Below are 22,943 nucleotides of genomic sequence, written 5' to 3' on the forward strand. Positions count from 1 at the left end.
ATTGAACATTATAGACCAACCAATGGAATTTGATGTGTTGGTTGAAACTGCAGATGCTGGTTTACACCAAAGATAGACACAAGGTGCTGGAGTAACTCAGCGGGTCTGACAGCATCTCTGGAGTAAAGGAACAAGTGAAGTTTCGGTTCAGGACCTTTCTACAGACAAGGTTTTGGATAGGAGCTCAACCTCCAAGAAAATGAACGCTACCTTGGTGATAGAAGCTACAGAGAGAAGCCTCCTTATAGACGAGGAGTATGGGAGGAAAGGTTGGAATTCTAGAGACCAGGGAGCAAGGAGTGCGGAATAAAAAGAAAATGGAATTAGCACAAATAGTGCTTGATTGCCAATGCAGAGTTGCTGGGCATTGAATCTGTATTGATTCCAAATGGATTCATAAAAGAATTAACAACTTATTTAAACATGAGCACTTGAGTTAATGCCTTTTTCACAATCAGCATCACAGTTCTTTGTGATCCTGAATAGGATGGGGAATAAGTAATCAATAAGTTGCATGTTCATAAGATCATGAGATAGGAATAGAATTAGGCCATTCAGTCCATCAAGTCTACTCCACCATTCAATCGTGGCTGATCTATCCCTCCCTCCTGACCCCATTCTCCTACCTTCTCCCCATAACCTCTGACACCCGTACTAATCAAGAATCTATCTATCTCCGCCTTAAAATTATCCACTGATTTTGTCTCCACAGCCTTCTGTGGCAAAGAATTCCACAGATTGGGCGGCACGGTGGCGCAGCGGTAGAGTTGCTGCCTTACAGCGAATGCAGCGCCAGAGACTCAGGTTCGATCCTGACTACGGGCGCCGTCTGTACGGAGTTTGTACGTTCTCCCCGTGACCTGCGTGGGATTTCTCCGAGATCTTCGTTCCCTCCCACACTCCAAAGACGTACAGGTATGTAGGTTAATTGGCTGGGCAAATGTTTTTAAAAAATTGTCCCTAGTGGGTGTAGGATAGTGTTAGTGTGTGCGGGGATCGCTGGGCGGCGCAGACCCGGTGGGCCGAAGGGCCTGTTTCTGTGCTGTATCTCTAAATCTAAACTATTTTAAAAAACACCTTCTGATTAAAGAAATTCCTCCTCATCTCCTTCCTAAAAGAACATCCATTAATTCTGAGGCTATGACCTTAGCAGTTTGACCTCTGCAACATGACTCCATCCCCAGCATTTGTCTTGAGCGTTAACCTCAGATACTGAAAATCTGAAAATAAAACGGCAAGTGCTGGAAATACTCAGCAGGTCAGAGTTAATGTTTAAGGTCAATGGCCTGAAATTCAGACTCCAACTCTCTTCCTCCTTTATAATAATCCTGAAAGCCTTCCCTCTATCTCTCCACATGTTACTGCACGGTTTAATGTCACATTGGGCTTTGCTTATACTCGGTCTTGACTCAATACACCATTAGGCACGAATTGGGTGAATTAAAAATTTGAGTGTGACAGGAAAACCTGAAATAACTTGCACTCGGCTGTGTAAGAAAATAACTGCAGATGCTGGTACAAATCGAAGGTGTTTATTCACAAAATGCTGGAGTAACTCAGCTGGTCAGGCAGCATCTCAGGAGAGAAGGAATGGGCGACGTTTCGGGTCGAGACCCTTCTTCAGACTGAAGAAGGGTCTCGACCCTAAACGTCACCCATTCCTTCTCTCCTGAGATGCTGCCTGACCAGCTGAGTTACTCCAGCATTTTGTGAATAAACACCTACATTCGGCTGTGTAGTTATTTGAAATTATTTGATTTTCAAAGGAGTGTTACAGAAAAATAAATTGCAGTTTAGCAGAGAGGATTAGTGGAGGTGCTGGAGACAGGAAATCAAATGAGCTGAGTGTGAGAAATTCCACATGCCAGTCCTGTTTGTGCTAATTAAATCTCAGATGCAGAGTTCAAATATTTACTCAATAAATGAACAGAGGGTGATGAAATTGTAAGTGACTGATACAGTTGATCCATTATTGTGCACATTTGGGCTGTTTTTGCCAAAGGCTCTGGACTAATTACATGCATTTTGTAGTTCAAATGGAGGTCCTGCAAAGTGATAGCAAGCTTTAGTTTAGTTTAGAGATACAGCGCAGAAACAGGCCCTTCGGCCCACCGAGTCCGTACCGACCAGCGATTCCCCCTACATTACCACTATCCTACACGAGGGGCAATTTTTACATTTATATACCAAGCCACATAACCTACAAACCTGTACGTCTTTGGAGTATGGGAGGAAACCAAAGTTCTCAGAGAAAACCCATGCAGGTCACGGGGAGAACGTACAAACTCAAAACGGAAAAGGACCCGTAACCAGGATCGAACCCGGGTCCTTGGGGCTGTGAGGCAGCAACTCTACCACTGCACCACCGTGTCGCACTCCTTGCAGCTCATTAAAAAAACATTCACAAAGTGCTAGAGTAACTCAGCGGGTCAGGCAAGATCTCTGGTGAACATGACCAGGTGAAGTCTTGGGTTGGGACCCTTCTTCAGACTGATTGTGGCTGAGGGAGTCCGGGGAGGAGAAAGCTGGAAGAGAGATGGGGGCGGGAAAAAGGCTAGCAAGTGATCGATGGATACAGGCCGAACAGTGGTAAAGTTGCTGCCTTACAGCGCCAGAGACCCGGGTTCGATCCCGACTACGGGCGCTGACTGTAAGGAGTTTGTATGTTCTCCCCGTGACCGCGTGGGTTTTCTCTGGATGCTCCGGTTTCCTCCAACACTCCGAAGATGGACAGGTTTGAAGGTTAATTGCCTTCTGTAAATAGATTGAGGGAATGAGTGCATGGGGATGACTGGTCAGCGTGGACTCTGCGAACTGCAGAGCCAGTTTCCATGCTGTATCTCTAAAGTCTAAAAGAAATTGAGCTGAATGAGACATGTGTTTTGCTATTTTCCAACTTCAACTATCAAATACAGCATAAGTTCATAAAGTAATATTAAGCATTTCCTCTAATGCACTGACCAATGTTTCCTACAGAAGGACATAAAGTGCTGGAGTAGCTCGGTGGGTCAGGCAGCATCCCTGGAGAACATGGATAAGGTGACATTTTGGGTCGAGACCCTTCAGACAATTTACTCAAAATCAAACTGAAATTTAAAAATGCCTTTGTAACGAGGTGTTAAATTTACACAGTACATCTCCAAATACAATACTTAAACTTATCAATTTTAATTCCAGACAATTCAACAAATAACCACAGCTGGTGCTCTTTATTGTGGGAGAAATATTGAGTCTGAAGAAGGGTCCCAACCCAAAATGTAAAGATACATGTTCTCCAGGAATTCTGCCTGATCCACTGAGTAACTCCAGCAGTCTTTTTTTGCTCTTTCCAGTGGTGTCTGGTGCCCTCTACTGCCCAAATATAACAAGAAACCTTACACCAACCACATTACCAGCTGAAGATAGACATAAGATGCTGGAGTAACTCAGCGAGACAAACAGCATCTCCTGCTTGAGAGAAGGAATGGGTGACCTTTCAGGTTGAGACCCTACTGCAGACTGAAAGCCAGGGGAAAGGGAAACGAGAGATATAGATGATGGTGCAGAGAGATAGAGAACAAATGAATTAAAGATATGCAAAAAAGTAACATTAACAAATAGCATTGTTATCTGTTTGCTAGGTTTTAAAATAACTGCAGTCGAGGAAGAAACGCAGGGCTTTAAGGCGTTCCTGGTGGGGGATGGAGGTGTAGAGTGACTGAACGTCCATAGTAATGTTTTAAAATAACTGCAGTCAAGGAAGAAACTGAGGGCTTTTACCAGCTGCACTGTTCTGATCCATCCTGCCCTATCTGTTTAATTTAACTGAGATATGGACAAATAATTTCATTTTTTAAATTGCTGTTTGAATTTCTTATAAAAGATTGGCACAGATAGATGAGGCAGGCAACTGCTGTGTGGGGGTGTATGCCTTGTTAAACCTCCACTAATTGAATTGTACCGAGTATTATTGTGGTGGTTGGATGTCAATCGCAGCCACAGGGCATCTGTACTGGAGTTCCTCTGTGTGCTGACCCAAGTCCAATCAGTTTCAATGCTTGCAACGGGGGCCTGAGCTATAGGGCGAGGTTGAGCAGGCTAGGACTCTATTCCTTGGAGCACAGGAGAATGAGAGGCGTACAAAAACATGAGGATAGATGGGGTAAATGCACAGAGTCTCTTGCCCAGACTAGGTGAACCAAGTCAAGTCAAGTCAAGTCAATTTTATTTGTATAGCACATTTAAAAACAACCCACGTTGACCAAAGTGCTGTACATCTGATTAGGAAAAAAATGAAACATACAGTAGCACTCAAACATAACAGCACATACAAAACAGTTCACAGCGCCTCCTCAATGAGCCTCAAACGCTAGGGAGTAGAAATAGGTTTTGAGCCTGGACTTAAAGGAGTCGATGGAGGGGGCAGTTCTGATGGGGAGAGGGATGCTGTTCCACAGTCTAGGAGCTGCAACCGCAAAAGCGCAGTCACCCCTGAGCTTAAGCCTAGACCGCGGGATAGTGAGTAGCCCCAAGTCGGCCGACCTGAGGGACCTGGAGTTAGAGAGGTGGGTTAGAAGATTTTTGATGTGGGGGGGGAATGTCCATTTAGGGCTTTATATGTGAATAGGAGGAGCTTGAAGTTGATTCTGTACCGTACAGGGAGCCAGTGGAGAGAGGCCAGAATCGGGGTGATGTGGTCCCTTTTACGTGTACCTGTCAGGAGTCGCGCTGCGGCGTTTTGGACCAGTTGCAGGCGGGACAGGGAAGATTGGCTGATCCCAGTGTATAGGGAGTTGCAGTAGTCTAGGCGGGAGGAAATGAAAGCGTGAATGATTTTTTCAGTGTTGTCGAATTGGAGGAAAGGTTTGATTTTAGCTATGGTACGAAGTTGGAAGAAGCTGGCTTTTACCACAGCGTTGACTTGCTTGTCAAATTTTAATGCAGAGTCAAATATCATGCCGAGGTTTTTGACATGCGGTTTGACTAGGCAGGATAGGCTTCCAAGACTGCCTGTTATCGATTTGATGGAGTCGGGAGGGCTGAATAGGATGACCTCAGACTTGCTCTCGTTTAATTGGAGGAAGTTCTGTGCCATCCAACATTTTATGTCCTCAAGGCAGTGTAAGAGGCTGTTTAAATTTGACTGGTTGTTGGGTTTCAGGGGGAGGTAAAGCTGAGTGTCATCGGCATAGCAGTGGAAAGAAATGCCGTGCCTTTGAATGATTTGGCCAAGGGGGAGCATGTATAGAGAGAAGAGAATGGGGCCTAGGATGGAGCCTTGTGGAACTCCGCAGGAGAGGCTAGCTGGAGCAGAGGGATAACTGCCTATGTTGATGGCGAAACTCCTATCTTTGAGGTAGGAAACGAACCAGCTCAGGGCAGTGCCATCAATGCCAACCGCGTACCGGAGACGGTCAATAAGGATGGTGTGGTCCACTGTATCGAACGCTGCGCTGAGGTCCAGAAGGAGCAGGATTGCACAGTCGCCGGTGTCGATGGCGAGAAGCAGGTCGTTGTGTACCTTCAACAAGGCAGACTCTGTGCTGTGGTGGGCTCTGAAACCTGACTGGAAACTTTCCAGGATGGTGTTTTGGTATAGGTAGGGCACTAATTGGTTTAGAATTGCCTTTTCAAGGACTTTTGACAGGAATGGCAGTTTGGAAATGGGTCTGTAGTTGCTAGGCAAGGTGGGGTCTAGGTTAGGGTTTTTCAGTAGGGGCTGGACCACCGCGTGCTTGAAACAGGTTGGAACAGTGCCAGTGGCCAGAGAACTGTTGATAATAGAGAGGATGCTGGAACCAAGAACCATACAACATAGGTTTACGGTGAAGTGTGTTGTGAGGGGGGGGGGGGGGGGGGTGAGGCATCGCATCGTAGCGTTTAAGAAACATTTGGACAGGTATGTGGATAAAATAGGTTTTGAAGGATCTTGGCTAAATGCAGGCAGGTGGGGACGAGTGTAGATGGGACATGTTAGTCAGTGTGGGCAAGTAGGGCTGAAGGGGGCATTTCCACACTGTATGACTCTGACCGTTTCCAGTTGGGTCAGGAATGAGGACATTCACTGATCGCACAATGTTCAGTGCCACTAGTGCCTCGTCAGTTAATGTAGCAAATCCACACCCAAATGTAGCAAGATATGGACAACATTCACCAAACGCGCACCCATTTTCTCCCTTCCAACTATATTTCTTTCTCTGGTTTCACACTTTGCACCATTTCCATCCTTATCACATACCTTTCGTCTTCTCATCTCTAGCCTTTGTCCAACCATCTACCTATTAAACCCCCCCTCCCCACCACTTCCCTCTATCCACCCCTCACTTGCCAGGCTTTGTCCTGCCCCTCCTCTTTTAAACTATCTTTTCTCTTTCCTCCTTTCCCCCACCCATGCACAATAACCACCTGAAGAAAGGCCTCGATGAAAAAACGTCACCTATCCATATTCTCCAGAGATGCCGCCTGACCGGCTGAGTAAGTCCAGAAGTTTGTCTATTTTTGTAAACCACAATCTCCAGCTCCTTTTGTCATCAATTGTACTCCGAATCTCTGCGTTAAAAACAAAATTCCTCACTTTCAAATTTCACATTATTTGCATTAAATAATAATAGGATCCCACCAGATATCTAATCAGTCAAAGGCCAAATCAAGAGTTAAGAAAGTCAAAAGTGTTTTATTGTTATACGTCCCAAAATGGACAAAATAAATTATTTCTTGCAAATTTTTTTAATTGGACAAATCAGTTTGCATTACAGAATTAATGTCTATTAGATCACAGAATACTGGTACGTCTCTGGAACACGTGGCATTTGAGAGTTTTGTTTATTATTGTAATGAGTGCAGAGGCACAGTGATAAGCTTTTTATTGCATGTCGGAAGAAATATCCCACCCAGAAACACCACCTATCCATGTTCTCCAGATATGCCACCAGACTGGCAGTTACTCCAGCACTGTCTTTTTGATTGGCCTCCGTACCTGTCAAAAAACATGGGATTTCTCAAGTCGTGTTCTTCTGCAAACCAAAATGAATCGAATAATACTATATTATCACGTGACAAGTCACAGTGATATTTGTTTTGCACACCCAAGGTATGCAAAGAGTCGCCACATAAAGGGCGCTGACAGTTACAAAGTATCCCATGCTAGGTCTTCCTTTGTTCCCTCCCCCTCCCACAGCAGTTCCAGCCCCCCCCCCCCCCGGTCACGGCAGACCCCAGAGTGGAAAATAAAAACATGAAAAGGAAATAAAAACCCTTTGTGGAGTAAGTACAAGGTTATACAAGGTCACGAAATCACAAGGCTCTCAAATCATGACAGTGCACAATGCTGTGACAAAATAGTTTCAAAGTTTTATTGTAGTTAAAACATTTGTACCAAACTGACTGGAGATAGTTATTTTTAAAATAGAAATTTTACATTCAAGGATTCAAGCCGAGGAAGTCTCTCCATCAGTATTTCTTCAGAAATAATAATTATAGTCCAATTTAAAACAAAAAAGCATCTCAAATCATAAACAGACATCTCAAACAGTGCGTTCCGATTCCTAACTTGTCTACACATACAGCAGTAACAAATAAGATGGGAGTGGAACCAGAGTTATTCCTTGGTCACACCTGCAACAACAGCAGGACCTTCCTTCCCTGGGAGTTGGGAAAGATGAGCTCCAGGGAAGGAGCTGATCCTACTGGAAACTTTCTGTGTGCAAATGACTAGCGAGAACAGGATCAGGTTAGACTGCACTTCCCTTCCTAGCTAAATGGACTGGCAGCTATCCCAGGGCAAATTGGGGTCCTTTTGGGTATGCGACTGAATGTAACTAAAAACCTGTGTATGCCTGGCATCAAATGGAGAAATATTGCAAAGTCACCATAATTCGACTTTGGGATCCCACTGTGGAGAATTACAACTTTACAGTGACCATACAAAAAGGTTCCTTCATTCAAGTTGGTTAATTGATAAATATTGTCTACAAGGTGGAATAGAAAGTTGTAAAAAGACATTTAAATTTAATGATTTTTTTTTTTTAATACAAGGGGAATCAAACATTTAGTTCAAAAAATGAACGAATTTAACCAAACACCGCATTAAAAGAGTTAACCAGCATGAAGGTCAGGCCTGCTGAGATACTCCAGCACTTTGCCTTTAAAAAAAAATGTTAAGGCTTTAGCTCCAATTACAATGCAAAATGCATGATCAAATACAGTGGTCATCTTCTTGCTAGTCTTTGGCTTTTCAATAGTAATTACAAGAGTAAAACAAAGCAGCACTTCTACTTCATAAGGGGCCAATATGGATGCGTTTCTAAAAGATATCACAAGGTGGAAGGGAGGAGATAATGCAGGCAGCTTACATGAAAAATTTCAACCTCAATCAGTTTACAATCGCAATCTCTTCAATGTGATTAAAGGCCTTGAAATCATCTGCTGACTGTGTTTGTGAAAGATATCTGTTGACCTCCAGAAAGTGAAGAGATTTAAATATATTTTACTCTGCAAACCACACAGAGACCATACGCAACCCCCAATGGTCCAAATGCTCTAAGTCGTTCATGATCACACCCCAATGTAAACACTCCAAATTTAACATCCCAGATTTACCTGGAAATAAATCAAAACACTGACAGAACACAAAGATCACTCCGTATTCAGCACATGCATCCTCTTACAAAAAGGCATTCCAAATACTTAATACAAAGCAAGTACTTAAGAAGGGAGGATTCCAGCAGGTTTGGAGAAGTTTTAAAATATCTCAAAAGATAACCACCATGGATTTTTTTTAATTTTGTCTAGGACTCAATACTTGCACAGGACAAGAGTGTTAATAGCCAGCACATCAGAAGGCACAAGAAGGTTGAGGAAACACCAGCGATAAAGGATTTCTAGATTGAAAAAAAAAGTCAAGATTCTTAAAGTTCCAAAGAAAACATTATGCAAGTACAGCATCATAAGCATCCCAAACTACAGAATGGATTCAGACGAGGTCCCATTGCTCTCTCTCTGCAAGGACAAAACTCCTCAGAATCCCTTTACAGCTTTCAGCATTGCCCCAGGTTACATTGAAAGATCCATCTCAAGTTTGATGCACCAAGAGAATGCCTGCAGACAGTTCACTCATTCATTCTGATGAATGAACTGTCTTATTGTCTATCCTTCAGATATTGATCTACATGCCATTTCCAAAAGCTGGGATGCCAAGTTGACACATCTTGTAGTTGGTGTTACTCACCAACTGTACAATTGTACAAAGCTGTACAGCTATGAAATATAACATGGCTTACGGTCATTAGTTTCCATGGGTTGCTGACAAGTCCAGAAAGATGGCAACAAATGGATCGTGCAGTTACTTTAGTTTGGAGATACAGTGCGGAAACGGGCCCTTCGGCCCACCGAGTCCGTGCCGACCAGCAAACCCCGCATACTAACACTATCCTACACACACTAGGGACAATTTACATTTATACCAAGCCAACTAACCTACAAACCTGCACATCTTTGGAGTGTGGGAGGAAACCGAAGATCTTGGAGAAAAACCACACGATCACAGGGAGAACATACAAATAGACAGCACCCATAGTCGGGGTAGAACCCAGTCTCCGGCACTGTTAGCGCTGTAAGGCAGCAACTTTACCGCTGCGACACTGTGCCCCTCCTTTTTATTTTGCTTTAGTTCATGAAAAAAATGTCAGTGGACTTTATACACACAATCTACTGGCATCCTGATCAATTTTATGCTTTTTTTAAAAAATCATTGCATGCAGCAGCAAAAACAATATTGCAGCTTTCCATTTAATGGAACACCTAATATTAATTTGCAGTGAAACCATCAACACTGTCTCACCAGACCTGCATTATTATTCCAAAACCCAAATTTGCTCCTAGCCCCTTACAGTTGAACAAGTCTAATTTCCTGAACATTGAAAAGAAGAGACGGTGAATGAAAAAAGCTCTAGGTACAAGTTTACACCAGTGTTGCCCTCCAAGCAGGCTCTACTTTCATTCAAGCAATCCCAAGTGAGGTAGTAATAGTGGAAAAAAACCTGAAGTTGTTAAATCTTAATGGTCCCAATTTTTTGGATTAAAAGTGTTATGCCCCATGGTTTAAGAAAAGCCATAGTTCAAAAACAACCCACTGGCATGAGAGGTTTTTCTGAATGCGTTATTTCATTCCATTATTCCCTTAAATCCAAAGATAGAAACTTAATTAAACAAAGATGTTATAAAAGATTACAACTAGATAAGTGAATTGCAATAGCCAACAAACCTACAGAAAAATGAAAGGCCAATGGAGATTGCAACGTAGCACCTTAAACAAACTAACATCCAATATATTTGACTGACTTGGTCTCAATTACCAGTATTGGTAAGCAGGAACACTTAAACCCTGATGCATTTTTTAAATTATAAATCCTCTCTTCCAACTTAAATCAAAAAGCTTCATTTCTTGAATACATCACCTCCAAACTACAGTACAATTAACAGGTTTCAATAGAATTTAAAACATGGTACCCGATTGCGATAAGTAGACTTGGTCAACCCAGGTTTAGAAAACTCATAACAAGCAGCATTGCGAAGACACTGTAAAGTGTCGATCTCTGCTGTGATGTGACCACTGAGACACCTACCGCCCATCAACTATATTCATCCATCAAGTGATACAAGTAAAAGGTTGTTGACATGCAAACTGAATCAGAACAAACATAATTTAATCACAACATTTTGTAATCTGACAACGGGGTCAATATTATTTCTATTGCTTCCATCTATTTTTTCATATATATATATATATATTGGTCTAAAATAATCTTGCAAAGTTTCATTAGGAACATTATTGCTGAAGTTTTGATTTCTGGCGCCATGTGTTAAAAGAGTGCACTGTTGTAGACAAACCTCTCTTGTTAATTCCAATAATCCACTCCCTAACTTTCCGATAGAACCGTATGCCATTTCCCCAAACATTAGTCGCATTTGGGATTACATTAGTGCTGCCAAGGAACCAAAGAATGAATATAACAGATTTGTTTAGACTCCCACACAATTGTGGATTCACAACTAGCCTATGTGCTAGGTTGAAAACAAAATTAAGTCAAAAAAACAAATTTTGCCCAAGAGGGGCAAAGAACTACCTTTTGTAGAAAAGGTCCAGGTTTGATGACTGGACACAAGTATAGCCCTGTGCTGGTACAGGGAGTCAAGGGTTGAAAATTCATTCAAAGATCATGTTCCTGGCACTTATTCAGAGGTCACCAGGTGGAAGAAAAAACTGGCAAAGCCATTAAACAATTTACTCCAGTTTGCTTTCAAGCTGACTTCTCTGGTTACTCAAACACTGCAGAATCACACATCAAGTTTTCAAAAATACAAGCTGCCAGAGGATGCAAAACCTGGTAGTAAAATATAAAAAGTGTTTTACCAAGACAAAACAGGGGCTCTGCGGGGGGGGGGGGGCGGGAAGAGCAACACAATATTCCTGCTTACAATCAAACATCAGGGTGTTACGATTTGAAAGGCATTATTTTTTTAATAAGCAAAAGCACATTTGAATTAGTCTGTCGGTTTTCCTGAGTTCCCCAAGAAGTGAATCTCTTCAGATGAGGATTTTTCTGATCCTGTAGGCAACAAGATCTCTTCCTATGTTGCTCTCAATCACCTCCCATCATGTTTAAGTGCAAATCAGTGGTAGCTTTTGGATGACTTAGACTGTGTTTCACAAAAATAGGCTCAATAAATTACATGGAAACTTAGGACAGAAACCTCTCGAATAAGAATTCGAAAAGTCTACAATATAACCCCTCAAGATCAAACCCATTACCAAAAAGCCAACGAAATGCTTTGCATTAGGATTTCAAGCAAGTCTTAGAATTAACTTTTAAATTTTACCTACGAGTCCCTTTTTAGATTTCCCTTGTTAACTGGACACCGTTCCATCTGTGCCAACTTAGTGCAAGTTTGATAGACCATTGTCTATAACTGCAGCAGACATCTACATCCATGACTTGGGAGAGTTGGGGACAGTTTGCAAGGGGGACAGAACCGTTAGCTAGACTATTTCAGCAACTTGTCCTGAATGCAAGGATTCAAAGTCAAGAATTCATCCGCGCCAAGAATGGCCGTGGTCAGGTCAGCATCATTATGGGCTTATTCAAGAGGATGTTGGCCCGAGAGAGGGGAAAAAAAATGAGAAAATAATGCCCATTGATTCGCTTCAGAATTTGAACCTTAAATTGAGAGTTTATCTAGATTCAACTTCAGCAGAGACAGATTATCCATTAAATGTTTCAAAGCAGATCAAGAATGTAGATGGAATTATGTCATGCAGTAGAAAGGGTGTGTATAAAAGGTTACAAAGAACACACTATCAGCCCAAGATTGAAACGGTTAACCAATGACATCTGACCATTTATAAAATGTTCCAGTAAATGTGCAAAGTTTGTGCTAAATGGTAAAATATCAAATGCAGTTAGGCTAACGCAAAAATACCCCTTTTTTTGTATTAACTAGTAGTATAAATTTAGAAAATTATATACTCTGCACTATTCCATCAAATAGCTCAAAGGACTAATGGGACAAAACTGATCCATGTTAATTTAATTCAAAGATAGACTCAAAATGCCAGCGTAAATCAGCAGGACAGGCAGCATCACTGGAGAGAAGGAATGGGTGGCTTTCAGGTCGAGACCCTTCTTCTCGACCCGAAACGTCACCCATTCCTTCTCTCCGGAGATGCTGCCTGTCCTGCTGAGTTACTCCAGCATTTTGTATCTGTCTTCCGTGTAAACCAGCATCTACAGTTCCTTCCTACACATTTGATTTAATTCAATGTTATTATAGCATGAATCAACAGGAGTACAAAGCACCTTCCACATGGATCAGCTCCACATGGTTAGTGTTCCTTCCACACTAATTACTGCTGGTTAATGATCACCACCCTGCCAACAGCAACTTAAGTTATCAAACTCAGTGATTACATTGCCGAGAGGAAGAGTGGAACAGGAAAGAGGAGAAAAAGATCGTCAGTGCATGTGTTAAACTTTGTAATCCAACTCAGCATTCGATTTTGTGTACATCTCATAGATAGCATCAATAGTCGCTGTGAAGTTGACTAAAAACTGTCTGATTTTTTCTATGCATTCTTCTTCTTTAACGTCCCTGCCCTTTGACAGCGATTTCAGAAAATCCACTTTGTACGGCGCTACATAAACTGCAGCCTGGAAAACAAAAATGTACATTAAAACTGTTGTACCTGTAGACCACATTACCCCATCGCATAGAAGACTACCACAGGAACAAGCCTTTTTTGGTCCATAATCCCTGCGCTCACCATGATGCCAAGACCAACTCTTAACTGGTTGCACACAATCCATATCCATGTGTTTATAAATAGAACTATCATATCTGCCATCACCACACTCAGCAGCACATTCTCAACATTCACCATCCTTAAACAAAACTTCTGGCATTTGATATTTCCACCCTGGGGGGGAAAAGTTATGTCTGATTACCTTATCTATTCCTCCCACATGTAGCTGCCTAGCACCCTGGGTAATAACCAGTCCTCAGAACTGCAAGGGTTTAAAGGTGACGGAGAAACCAATTATGTTAGATTACTGAATTTTAACATACATAGCAATAAAGTTGGAAAGTCATGTAACTTGGAAAATTGAGGATTTCCAAAACCTCTGCATCTTGCTTGCAGGAACTGATGTGACTCGAGCCTCAGCTAGCCCAAAGTACAAGAAATAAGGTGATTCGGTTTACTTAAAACCACCAAATGAAGGCATGAAGTTTGACTGAGGAGCAACACTGCTGAGCTGAAACAGAAGTGTGCAGGTGTACGTTCATCTTTTTGTCAGAAGGGACCTGGAGAGCAAATACTCACTGGAGCAGAAGGTGCAGGTGAGAGGATGCCTCGCCCAGAGCTCATTTGTAGTACTGTCATTTCAGAACAAATCCAAATCTCAATTTTGGCTTTATCTCAAAATACCGTTGAGATTAAATGCCAGATTCACACCTTTGAAATGCAGGAGAATTAGGGGTAATTTTATAAAGGTATACAAGATCGTGAGACGAAAGGATTGGGGAAATGCACACTTTTACCCAGAGTAGGGGAATTTAGAACCAGAGGTCACAGGTTCAAGGCAAGAGCAGAAAGATTTAATAGGAACCCGAAGGAAACTTTTTCTTTTCTACTTACACAAAGGGTGGTTAGTATATGGAACAAGGTGGGACTTGAGGCAGGTACTATCACAATGTTTAGAAAACACATTGACAGTTGCATGGAAGGGATAGGTTTAGAAGGAGATGGGCCAAATGCAGACAGGAGGGACCATCTACCAGTGTAGATGGGGCATGTTGGTCGACATGGGCAAGTTGGGCTGAAGGGCCTGTTTCACGCTGTGTGACTCCATGATTCCATGATCTGGTCCATGTTTTCAAGGTGATAAAATGATAGATGGGTGGCGAATGGATGTTCAAACTAGGCCCCATATTCACTACATTAACTAACATCTCTAATATCTCACTGACAACAAAGCTTATCTAAATCAAAAAAACATTTCCATTTATTTTTATTACAACAGGATAAAAGGACAAAACTGACATAGTCAAAGCAGAAGAGCATACTCACAGTAAAAACCTTCTGTACCATCCAGCCATGGTACTTCTTTAGAGCCAGTTCATATGCTTTTGTCGCGTTGACTCGAATGAGACTTGGATTTGCCTCATCACGTTCACCATCTGCAATACTTAGCAGCATGACCTGAATGAATTTCAAACCCCTGCAAAAGTTGCAAAGAAAACAAAAACGTCACAAATAGAAACTGCAATGCTTTACATCTTCTCCGTTTCAAAGACAGAATCATTTTTAATATGGCAAACCTATGAATCACTGATTCTGCACATTTGTTCAACGCAATTTACACAATGCAGAAACTGGGGAAGTTATAGCAATTAATTTTAATCAATTCATTCTCAAAAGATTGTCAAGAGTTACCGACGCAAGACTGATTAGTACTCGATTCAGTGATAGCACTCACTACTTTGAGAGAAACTGCACTTGAGGGATTCCAACACAATCTATGCTGACATTTCGGTGCACTGTCACAGGTGCACTCTTTGGATGATATTTAACCTCGTCAAATTATTATGGAAGATTCACGAGACCTGAGCGTTAAGCCTCAAAAAACTACCAGCACAAAAATTGATCAGAGGACGGCTTACCTTTTGTAGGACCATTTTTAAACTATGTAACATAGACAAGTTAAATTTCCAATGGCAATATTTCAAAAGTACATAATTGATGGCAAAATGTTTTCTGTTGTCTAGAAATCAGCAGAGTGGCACAGTGGTAGCGTGGCTGCCTTTCAGCACCAGAGACCCGGGTTCGATCCTGACTGCGAGTGCCATCTGTACGGAGTTTGTTCATTTCCCCTGTGACCACGTGGGTTTTCCCCGAGTGCTCCCGTCTCCATCCACACTTCAAAGACGTACAGGTTTGTAGGTTAATTGGTTTTGGTAAAAACAAATTGTAAATTGTCTGTAGTGTGTGCTAGTGTGATGGGGATCACTGGTCAGTGTGGACTCAGTGGGCCTAAGCGCCCTTTTCCACTCTGTATCTCTAAACTAAACCCAAAGTTACGAAAAGCCATAGGCAAGTTCTATAGATGACATTTACAATGTTTAAAAGACATTTTGTCAAGTACATGGATATTAAAAGATTGGGAGAGATATAGGCCAAACACAAGCAAGTGGGTGGAGCTCAGGTGCACATCTTGGTCAGTACGGATTTAGAAACATAGAAAATAGGTGCAAGAATATGTCATTTGAGCCAGCACCACCATTCAATATGATCATGGCTGATCATCCTAAATCAGTACCCAGTTCCTGCTTTCTCCCCATATCCCTTGATTCCATTAGCCCCAAGAGCTATATCTAACTCTATCTTGAAAACATCCAGTGAATTAGCCTCCACTGCCTTCTGTGGCAGAGAATTCCACAGATTCACAACTCTCTGGGTGAAAACGATTTAACTCATCTAAGTCCTAAATGGCCTATTCCTTATTCTTAAACTGTGACCCCTGGTTCTGGACTCCAACATCAGGAACATTTTTCCTGCATCTAGCCTGTCCAATCCCGTAAGAAATTTTATGTTTTTGTAAGATCCCCTCACATCCTTCTAACTTAATTTATTTTTGTAAAACAAGGAACGGTCCGAATCTAACTGGAAAACAAGCCTTTTCACTTTTAAAAATCATTGGTCAAGGAATACAGTGTGTTCTAATTAAAGCTAGATTTAACCAACATTTAAATGCCATTCCGCCCAAATAGTAGTTTTTATATGTTGATCCCATTAAATTCTAATAGTATGCATTGCTTGTGTATATTGTAGGCATCATATCAGGCATGGACATTATGGGCTGGAGGGCCTACTCATGTGCTGTAACTATGTTGTATGTACATTTTAAATTACATAGTACTAAAAATAATCAAATTGACTGATGAACGCTGTTTAAGCACAAAACAAAGGTTAAAGTGAGTAGACTGTAGAATGCACTGCGGTGACCAAGGCAGTACAAGTACCCATCATTCACACAAATTGACCCAGAATAGGCGCCAACGTCAGGCGTATAAGGGAAATATTAGTACTTGATCCGTTACAACTCCTCATGGAAAACTACAATGGACAAGGTTCTCATCCATATTCAACAATATGCTGCCCACTCCTGCTCGCCAGCCTCTTCCCTTATCCCTGCTGTTCATCACTTATAATTTCAAGGTTCGTTATGTGATTGATTCCGTGACTAATGGGTTGGAAAATAAGATGTGCACTCTTTAAACAGATGGCAATAGCACCCGTTTACAAAGTGAAAGCCACTTCCATTAATTTCAATTCCTGTAATTACCACCAGGAAAACTACATTTTGCTCAAGGCAAGAGGAAGCTTGTATTAAGGTATCTATCTAGGTTCATGATTTTGTAATGGGGCTTATTTTAGACGTTAAAGAGATATAACTGAGATAGACACAAAGTGCTGGAGTAACTCACTTTCTAAAGGATGAATCTCAGTTGGGTTTTGTTGAAATATCTTCAGGCCAATGCTGAACAGAATCAGATTTTCATGTTAGTTGCTTATGGCTACACTTTTTTGCATTCATTCCCTTTCTTTATAACTATAATCCAGAGAAGTTATTTTAAGATAGACACAAAATGCTGGAGTAACTCAGGCAGGCAGCTTCTCCGGAGAAAAAGGCCTGGTGATGTTTTGGGTCGGGACCCTTCTTCAGACCGAGAACCGAGATCTTAAATTTGAGGACACATTTTAAATGGCTGCCAAGTATTTGAATGTCAAACAAATACTTATGGTTTCCCCAAGGGTTGGCCAGTACCTCAGAAGAGTGCTCACTTGCAGATCTGAGGTAAACAGAATCAGGTAATGAGGTGTTGCTTTCCAGTCAAACATGAATAAATGGCACTTCTGATGATGGCACCCAAATCTTTGTATTCTAGTTCAATCTGCTTGAGAAAAATCATGGCAGAGACCGAAACAAAAAAAAGGGGGAAAATATAGCTGCATAAGCTACACATAAACAGCATACCTTTTTAGCCACATAAGTGCCAGTGTAGCTCCAACCTTTGGCCACTCGGTGCCATACTGCTCCTTTTCTCCTTCAAGAATGAGTTGCAATGTCTTGAATTTTGTGGGGTTTGTGTCGTATACTGCCTTAATTTTCTATTAAGTTAAAAAAAAAAACAATGACTTGAGCTTTCAGAAGAATCCAAATTCAAAACTCAAAGGTGGTAAATTCCTTTATTGACCAAGTAGCACTTATGTTGAAGTACAGGTCCACCACTGATTTTCCGGCACCCGTGGATCCAGAAGCTTTCCGATTTATCCGTTCTGCCCGGGGGGTGGGGGGGGGAAAAGAGATACCAGCTCACAATGTCGGCCTTGGAAGTCTGCTATGGAAATGGATCTGCCGGCTCCGGCCGGGAGTTTCAGAGCCCCAGCCGTAGGGAACAGATTCGACCCACCTAGACTGTGGAACAGCATCCCTCTCCCCATCAGAACTGCCCCCTCCATCGACTCCTTTAAGTCCAGGCTCAAAACCTATTTCTACTCCCTAGCGTTTGAGGCCCATTGAGGAGGCGCTGTGAACTGTTTTGTATGTGCTGTTATGTTTGTGTGCTACTGTATGTTTCATTTTTTCCTTAGTACCTAAACAGATGTACAGCACTTTGGTCAACGTGGGTTGTTTTTAAATGTGCTATACAAATAAAATTGGACACATTAGAGGCAGGAAACATGTTCCCAATGTTGGGGGAGTCCAGAACAAGGGGCCACAGTTTAAGAATAAGGGGTAGGCCATTTAGAACGGAGATGAGGAAGAACTTTTTCAGTCAGAGAGTGGTGAAGGTGTGGAATTCTCTGCGTCAGAAGGCAGTGGAGGCCAGTTCGTTGGATGCTTTCAAGAGAGAGCTGGATAGAGCTCTTAAGGATAGCGGAGTGAGGGGGTACGGGGAGAAGGCAGGAACGGGGTACTGATTGAGAGTGATCAGCCATGATCGCATTGAATGGCGGTGCTGGCTCGAAGGGCTGAATGGCCTACTCCTGCACCTATTGTCTATTGTCTATTGACTGATCGGCACAAAAGTCCCAACGAGGTCGAAATCAGCTGCCTCACCCAGCCACACATTCGGGGGGACTTCCAGGGGGCAGAACACCAGTTGCTGGGGGGGGGGGGGAAGGGAAGAACAGAAAAAAAAAGAAAAACAAACGGTGGTGGGCCTGTAGTAAATCTACAATGCAGAGCGGCTATTGTTGCTATTACAACCTGAAAAGACCTACATGCTCAAATCCTTCCAACCTTTAAGATACCCATTAAAGGTAACTCTTTAGTGAAGTTTATGTTATACATTTGTCTTTGACACAACTCCTGCAGGCCATCCAGGGAAATCAAATGGTCCATAATAATTCAAGTTATTGCTGTTGGAGTCCATGCGATTGTTAAACCTCTTCTCAGCTGAGCTTTGTGAAAACATTTGCTTGGTTGTTAGGCTCAGAGCCACTGCCCATCTTGCAAGCCCCCAACACCTACTCAATTTCTCAAGCTACACCCCTGAAAGATTGCTGGGATTATTCATCAGAACATTAAAAACAATTTTGACGTTTTAGGTCTTAGACTACAGTACAGTAATGGGTTCTTCGGCCCCAATGCTGAATGTGCTGCCATGCTAAACTGATCTCACTTGCCTGTACAGGGTCCATATACCTCTACTCCCTGCACTTCCATAAGCCGCTTAAACACCCTGCCTAAAACAAAAAAATCCAGAGTCCTAAATAATGTTATAAAAGAATTAGGTCTGGTTGATCCATGGAGACATAATAATCCTAAAGGAAGAGATTTTACCTTTTATTCTAACCCACATGGGAGTTATTCGAGAATAGACTTTTTTTGTGTGTCAAAACAACAGATACATACAGTCAGGGACTGCAGTATAGAATCCATAACTATAAGTGACCACGCCCCTGTCATACTATCCATTGAGCTGGGCAGGGAATCCTTCTTTAAGTACTGGAGACTTAATGTGTCAATCCTATCAGATGAAAAGGTTGTCAAAGAACTAAAACTAAACTTAAAGGAATATTTTCAAATAAATGACAATGGCGAGGTCTCACCATCGACATTATGGGAGGGAGGAAAAGCAGTCATGAGAGGGAAAATAATAGAGATAACTTCCAGATTGAAAAAAACTCGAATGGAAAGGCAAGGAAAGCTAGAAAGTAAAATCAGAGAGTTGGAGTTAGAACATAAAAGAACAAGAAACAACTCTATTCTCGTCGAATTAAAAAAAATGAGACAAGAGTTAGACGAACTTTTAACATATAAAGCAGAAGGAGCTCTTCGTTTTATAAATCAAAGATATTATGAGATGGGTAACAGAGCAAGCCGGTTACTGGCATTCCAACTGCGAAAAGCTCAAACAAATAGAATAGTTACAAAAATAAGACATCCCACTTCCAATTTTATTATGGCTAAGCCAAAAGAGATAGCAAAGGCCTTTGCAGAATATTATAAAAACTTATACAGTGACTCAGAATCTAATCTCACTGAGACCAAAACACAAGAATTTTTCAAAAAACTACATTTACCAGCATTAAAGGTAGAAGAAGCATCTGAAATGATAAAACCAATTTCGTCACAAGAAATAGCCGATACTATAAAAACCCTTAAAAGTAACAAATCCCCAGGTACAGATGGCTTCTCAGGGGAGTATTATAAATGTTTTGCAGAAGACATAACACCAGAATTATGTAAAGTTTTTAATTATGCGCTGTCAACAGGAAACCGCCCAGATACTTGGTCAGAAGCCATAATTTCCGTACTACATAAGGAGGGCAAAGATCCGACTTCATGTGAGGGATATAGACCGGTCAGCTTGCTCTGTAATGATTTAAAAATATTAACAAGCATACTAGCACAGAGAATGCAACAACATATAACTAAATTAATCAAGCCAGATCAAACGGGGTTTATCCCGGGGAGACAGGGGGCTAACAATATCAGGAGAACACTAAATCTTATATCATGTGCTAAAAATAATCCCAGACCTACCATGCTGCTTAGCCTAGATGCACAAAAAGCGTTTGACCGCGTGAAATGGAACTTTTTATATCAAACATTGAAGGTTTTTGGGTTTCACTCAACGTTTATAGACTGGGTAAGAATTGTTTATAAAAATCCCAAATCACGGATCAGAATTAATGGCTGCTGCTCAGACTTCTTCTACCTCAAAAGAGGAGTCAGGCAAGGAGATTGCCTGAGCCCGCTACTGTTTGCTGCAAGTATTGAACCGTTAGCAGAGTCAATAAGACAAAATAAAAACATTAAAGGAATAAAAGATGAAGGGGGCATAGAACACAAGACGTCATTATTTGCGGACGATTTATTAACATACATAGGGGAGCCCTCCACGTCTATACCAGCTCTACTAGATAACCTAAAAGAATATGGTGAAATATCAGGATATTTGACAAATGAAGCCAAATCAATAGCAATGATGCTCTCAGGAGATTGTCCAGTGGAACTTAAAGAAAAAGTCCATTTTAAATGGACCAAAAAAGGGTTTAGATACCTTGGTATAATTATCACTTCGAATACAGCACAGCTATTTGAAGCTAATTATGGGAAACTGATATCTGAGATAAAGGATGATTTGGCTGGATGGGAGATCTTACCGTTGACTCTGGTGGGAAGAGTAGAAACAGTCAGAATGAATATATTGCCAAGACTGTTGTTTTTGTTCCAATCGTTGCCTATTATGATCTCGGGAGCTTTTCTAAAAAAACTGGATAAAATTATATCGAAATTCTTATGGCAAAGTAAAAAAGCAAGAATTAAATACAAGACGCTTCTCAGCAAAAAAGAAAAGGGAGGGTTGAACTTGCCTAATTTAAGAAATTATTATTGGGCAACGCAACTCAGAGCCTTAATCATGTGGACCACTAAAGAGAAAGATTCAATGTGGGTGGAGATGGAGCAAAACGCTTGTAAAAATTTGCCTTTAGAATCACTCCCATTTTTAAACGAGAAGGCCCGGAAGAGGCTCAGGATGGGCAACGAGTGGATTAGGGTAACAATGAAAATCTGGTCAGCAGTAAGAAAGAAGCTGAAGCTGTCAAATTCTGTAAGCAGGGCTACTAGAATAGCAAAAAACCCAGACTTTGTACCATCTACCATGGACTCAGGATTTGACAGATGGGCTGACAAAGGGCTAATATACATAGATCAAATGTTTCAGGGACAAACAATGAAAATATTCACACAACTTCAAAAAGAATTCAATTTACCTGCTCATGACTTTTACAAATTCTTACAGCTAAGAGATTACCTACAGAAACATCAGGAATGGGAGAACATCTGCAAGACTCCATCTAAATTAGAGGAAGTGTTGTGGGGGTTCTCGGAAGACAAGTCAAAAAAAGGGATTATATCAAAAATTTATGAAGCACTACAACATGAATCCAATGAGAACAACTTACATATCAAAGAAAAATGGGAACTGGAAGCGAATATCATAATATCAGAAGAAGGGTGGGAGGAATCATTTAAAGAGGGACATAAACTAACTAAGAGCCCAACATGGAGGGAATTTGACTGGAAAGTTAAAATGCGTTACTTTTATACTCCATTCATTACATCGAAATATAGTAATACAACTGATTTATGTTGGAGGGAGTGTGGAGAAGTTGGGGACTCCACTCATATATTCTGGGATTGCCCAAAAATACAGGATTTCTGGAAGAATATTCAAAAGGAAATTAAACAGATTATGGGCATTAACGTCCCTCTGGAACCAGCACTTTACATTTTGGGTATAATTCCTGACATTTTAGATGAATGTCTAAATAAACACCCAAATACAGAAAAATTGATATCATATATTTATAATATTTTACTGGAAAACGACGCTCCAACGACAGAAATATATAGACAGTCATGGGAAAATGAATTAGGTCAAATTATTAGACCTGAGATATGGGATGAAAGTTTACAACACATACATCACTGTTCGCTAAATGCTAGACACTCTCTTATACAATTTAAAATATTACATAGACTACATTATTCAAAAACTAAATTACATAGTATTTTTCCAAATATATCTGCCATTTGTGATAAATGTCAGCAATTGGAAGCTAATTTAACGCATATATTTACAAACTGTGAAAAAATCACTAAATTCTGGACAGAAATATTCAAAATAATTTCGAATGTGATTAATATGAAGCTGACCCCTGACTCAAATTTAATAATACTGGGAATATTAGAAACAGATCAATTAACAACAACGAATCAAAGAATTTTTATTGATTATAGCTTAATAATTGGGAAAAAATTAATACTGAAATTTTGGAAAGGTCCTACATCCCCCACAATTAAAATGTGGATTACAGGAATGTCGGAGAC

At 41.1% G+C, this 22,943-nt stretch overlaps 1 protein-coding gene across 1 annotated transcript in view; it reads right to left on the bottom strand.

Annotated features, from left to right (window-relative positions):
- Window positions 1-12,685: 12,685 nt before the first annotated feature.
- Window positions 12,686-22,943, bottom strand: part of gltpa (glycolipid transfer protein a) — a 35,947-nt gene continuing 25,689 nt past the window's right edge. The window contains exons 3-5 of the mRNA XM_078421260.1: window positions 17,571-17,704; window positions 14,603-14,753; window positions 12,686-13,184 (exon numbers count right to left, since the gene is read on the bottom strand). Coding sequence (XP_078277386.1) covers window positions 13,002-13,184; window positions 14,603-14,753; window positions 17,571-17,704 — 468 coding nt within the window. The 3' untranslated portion in view covers window positions 12,686-13,001. The remainder of the gene's footprint in view (window positions 13,185-14,602; window positions 14,754-17,570; window positions 17,705-22,943) is intronic.

Source organism: Rhinoraja longicauda, chromosome 25 (assembly GCF_053455715.1).
Source record: "Rhinoraja longicauda isolate Sanriku21f chromosome 25, sRhiLon1.1, whole genome shotgun sequence".
Taxonomy (NCBI): Eukaryota; Metazoa; Chordata; class Chondrichthyes; order Rajiformes; family Arhynchobatidae; genus Rhinoraja; species Rhinoraja longicauda.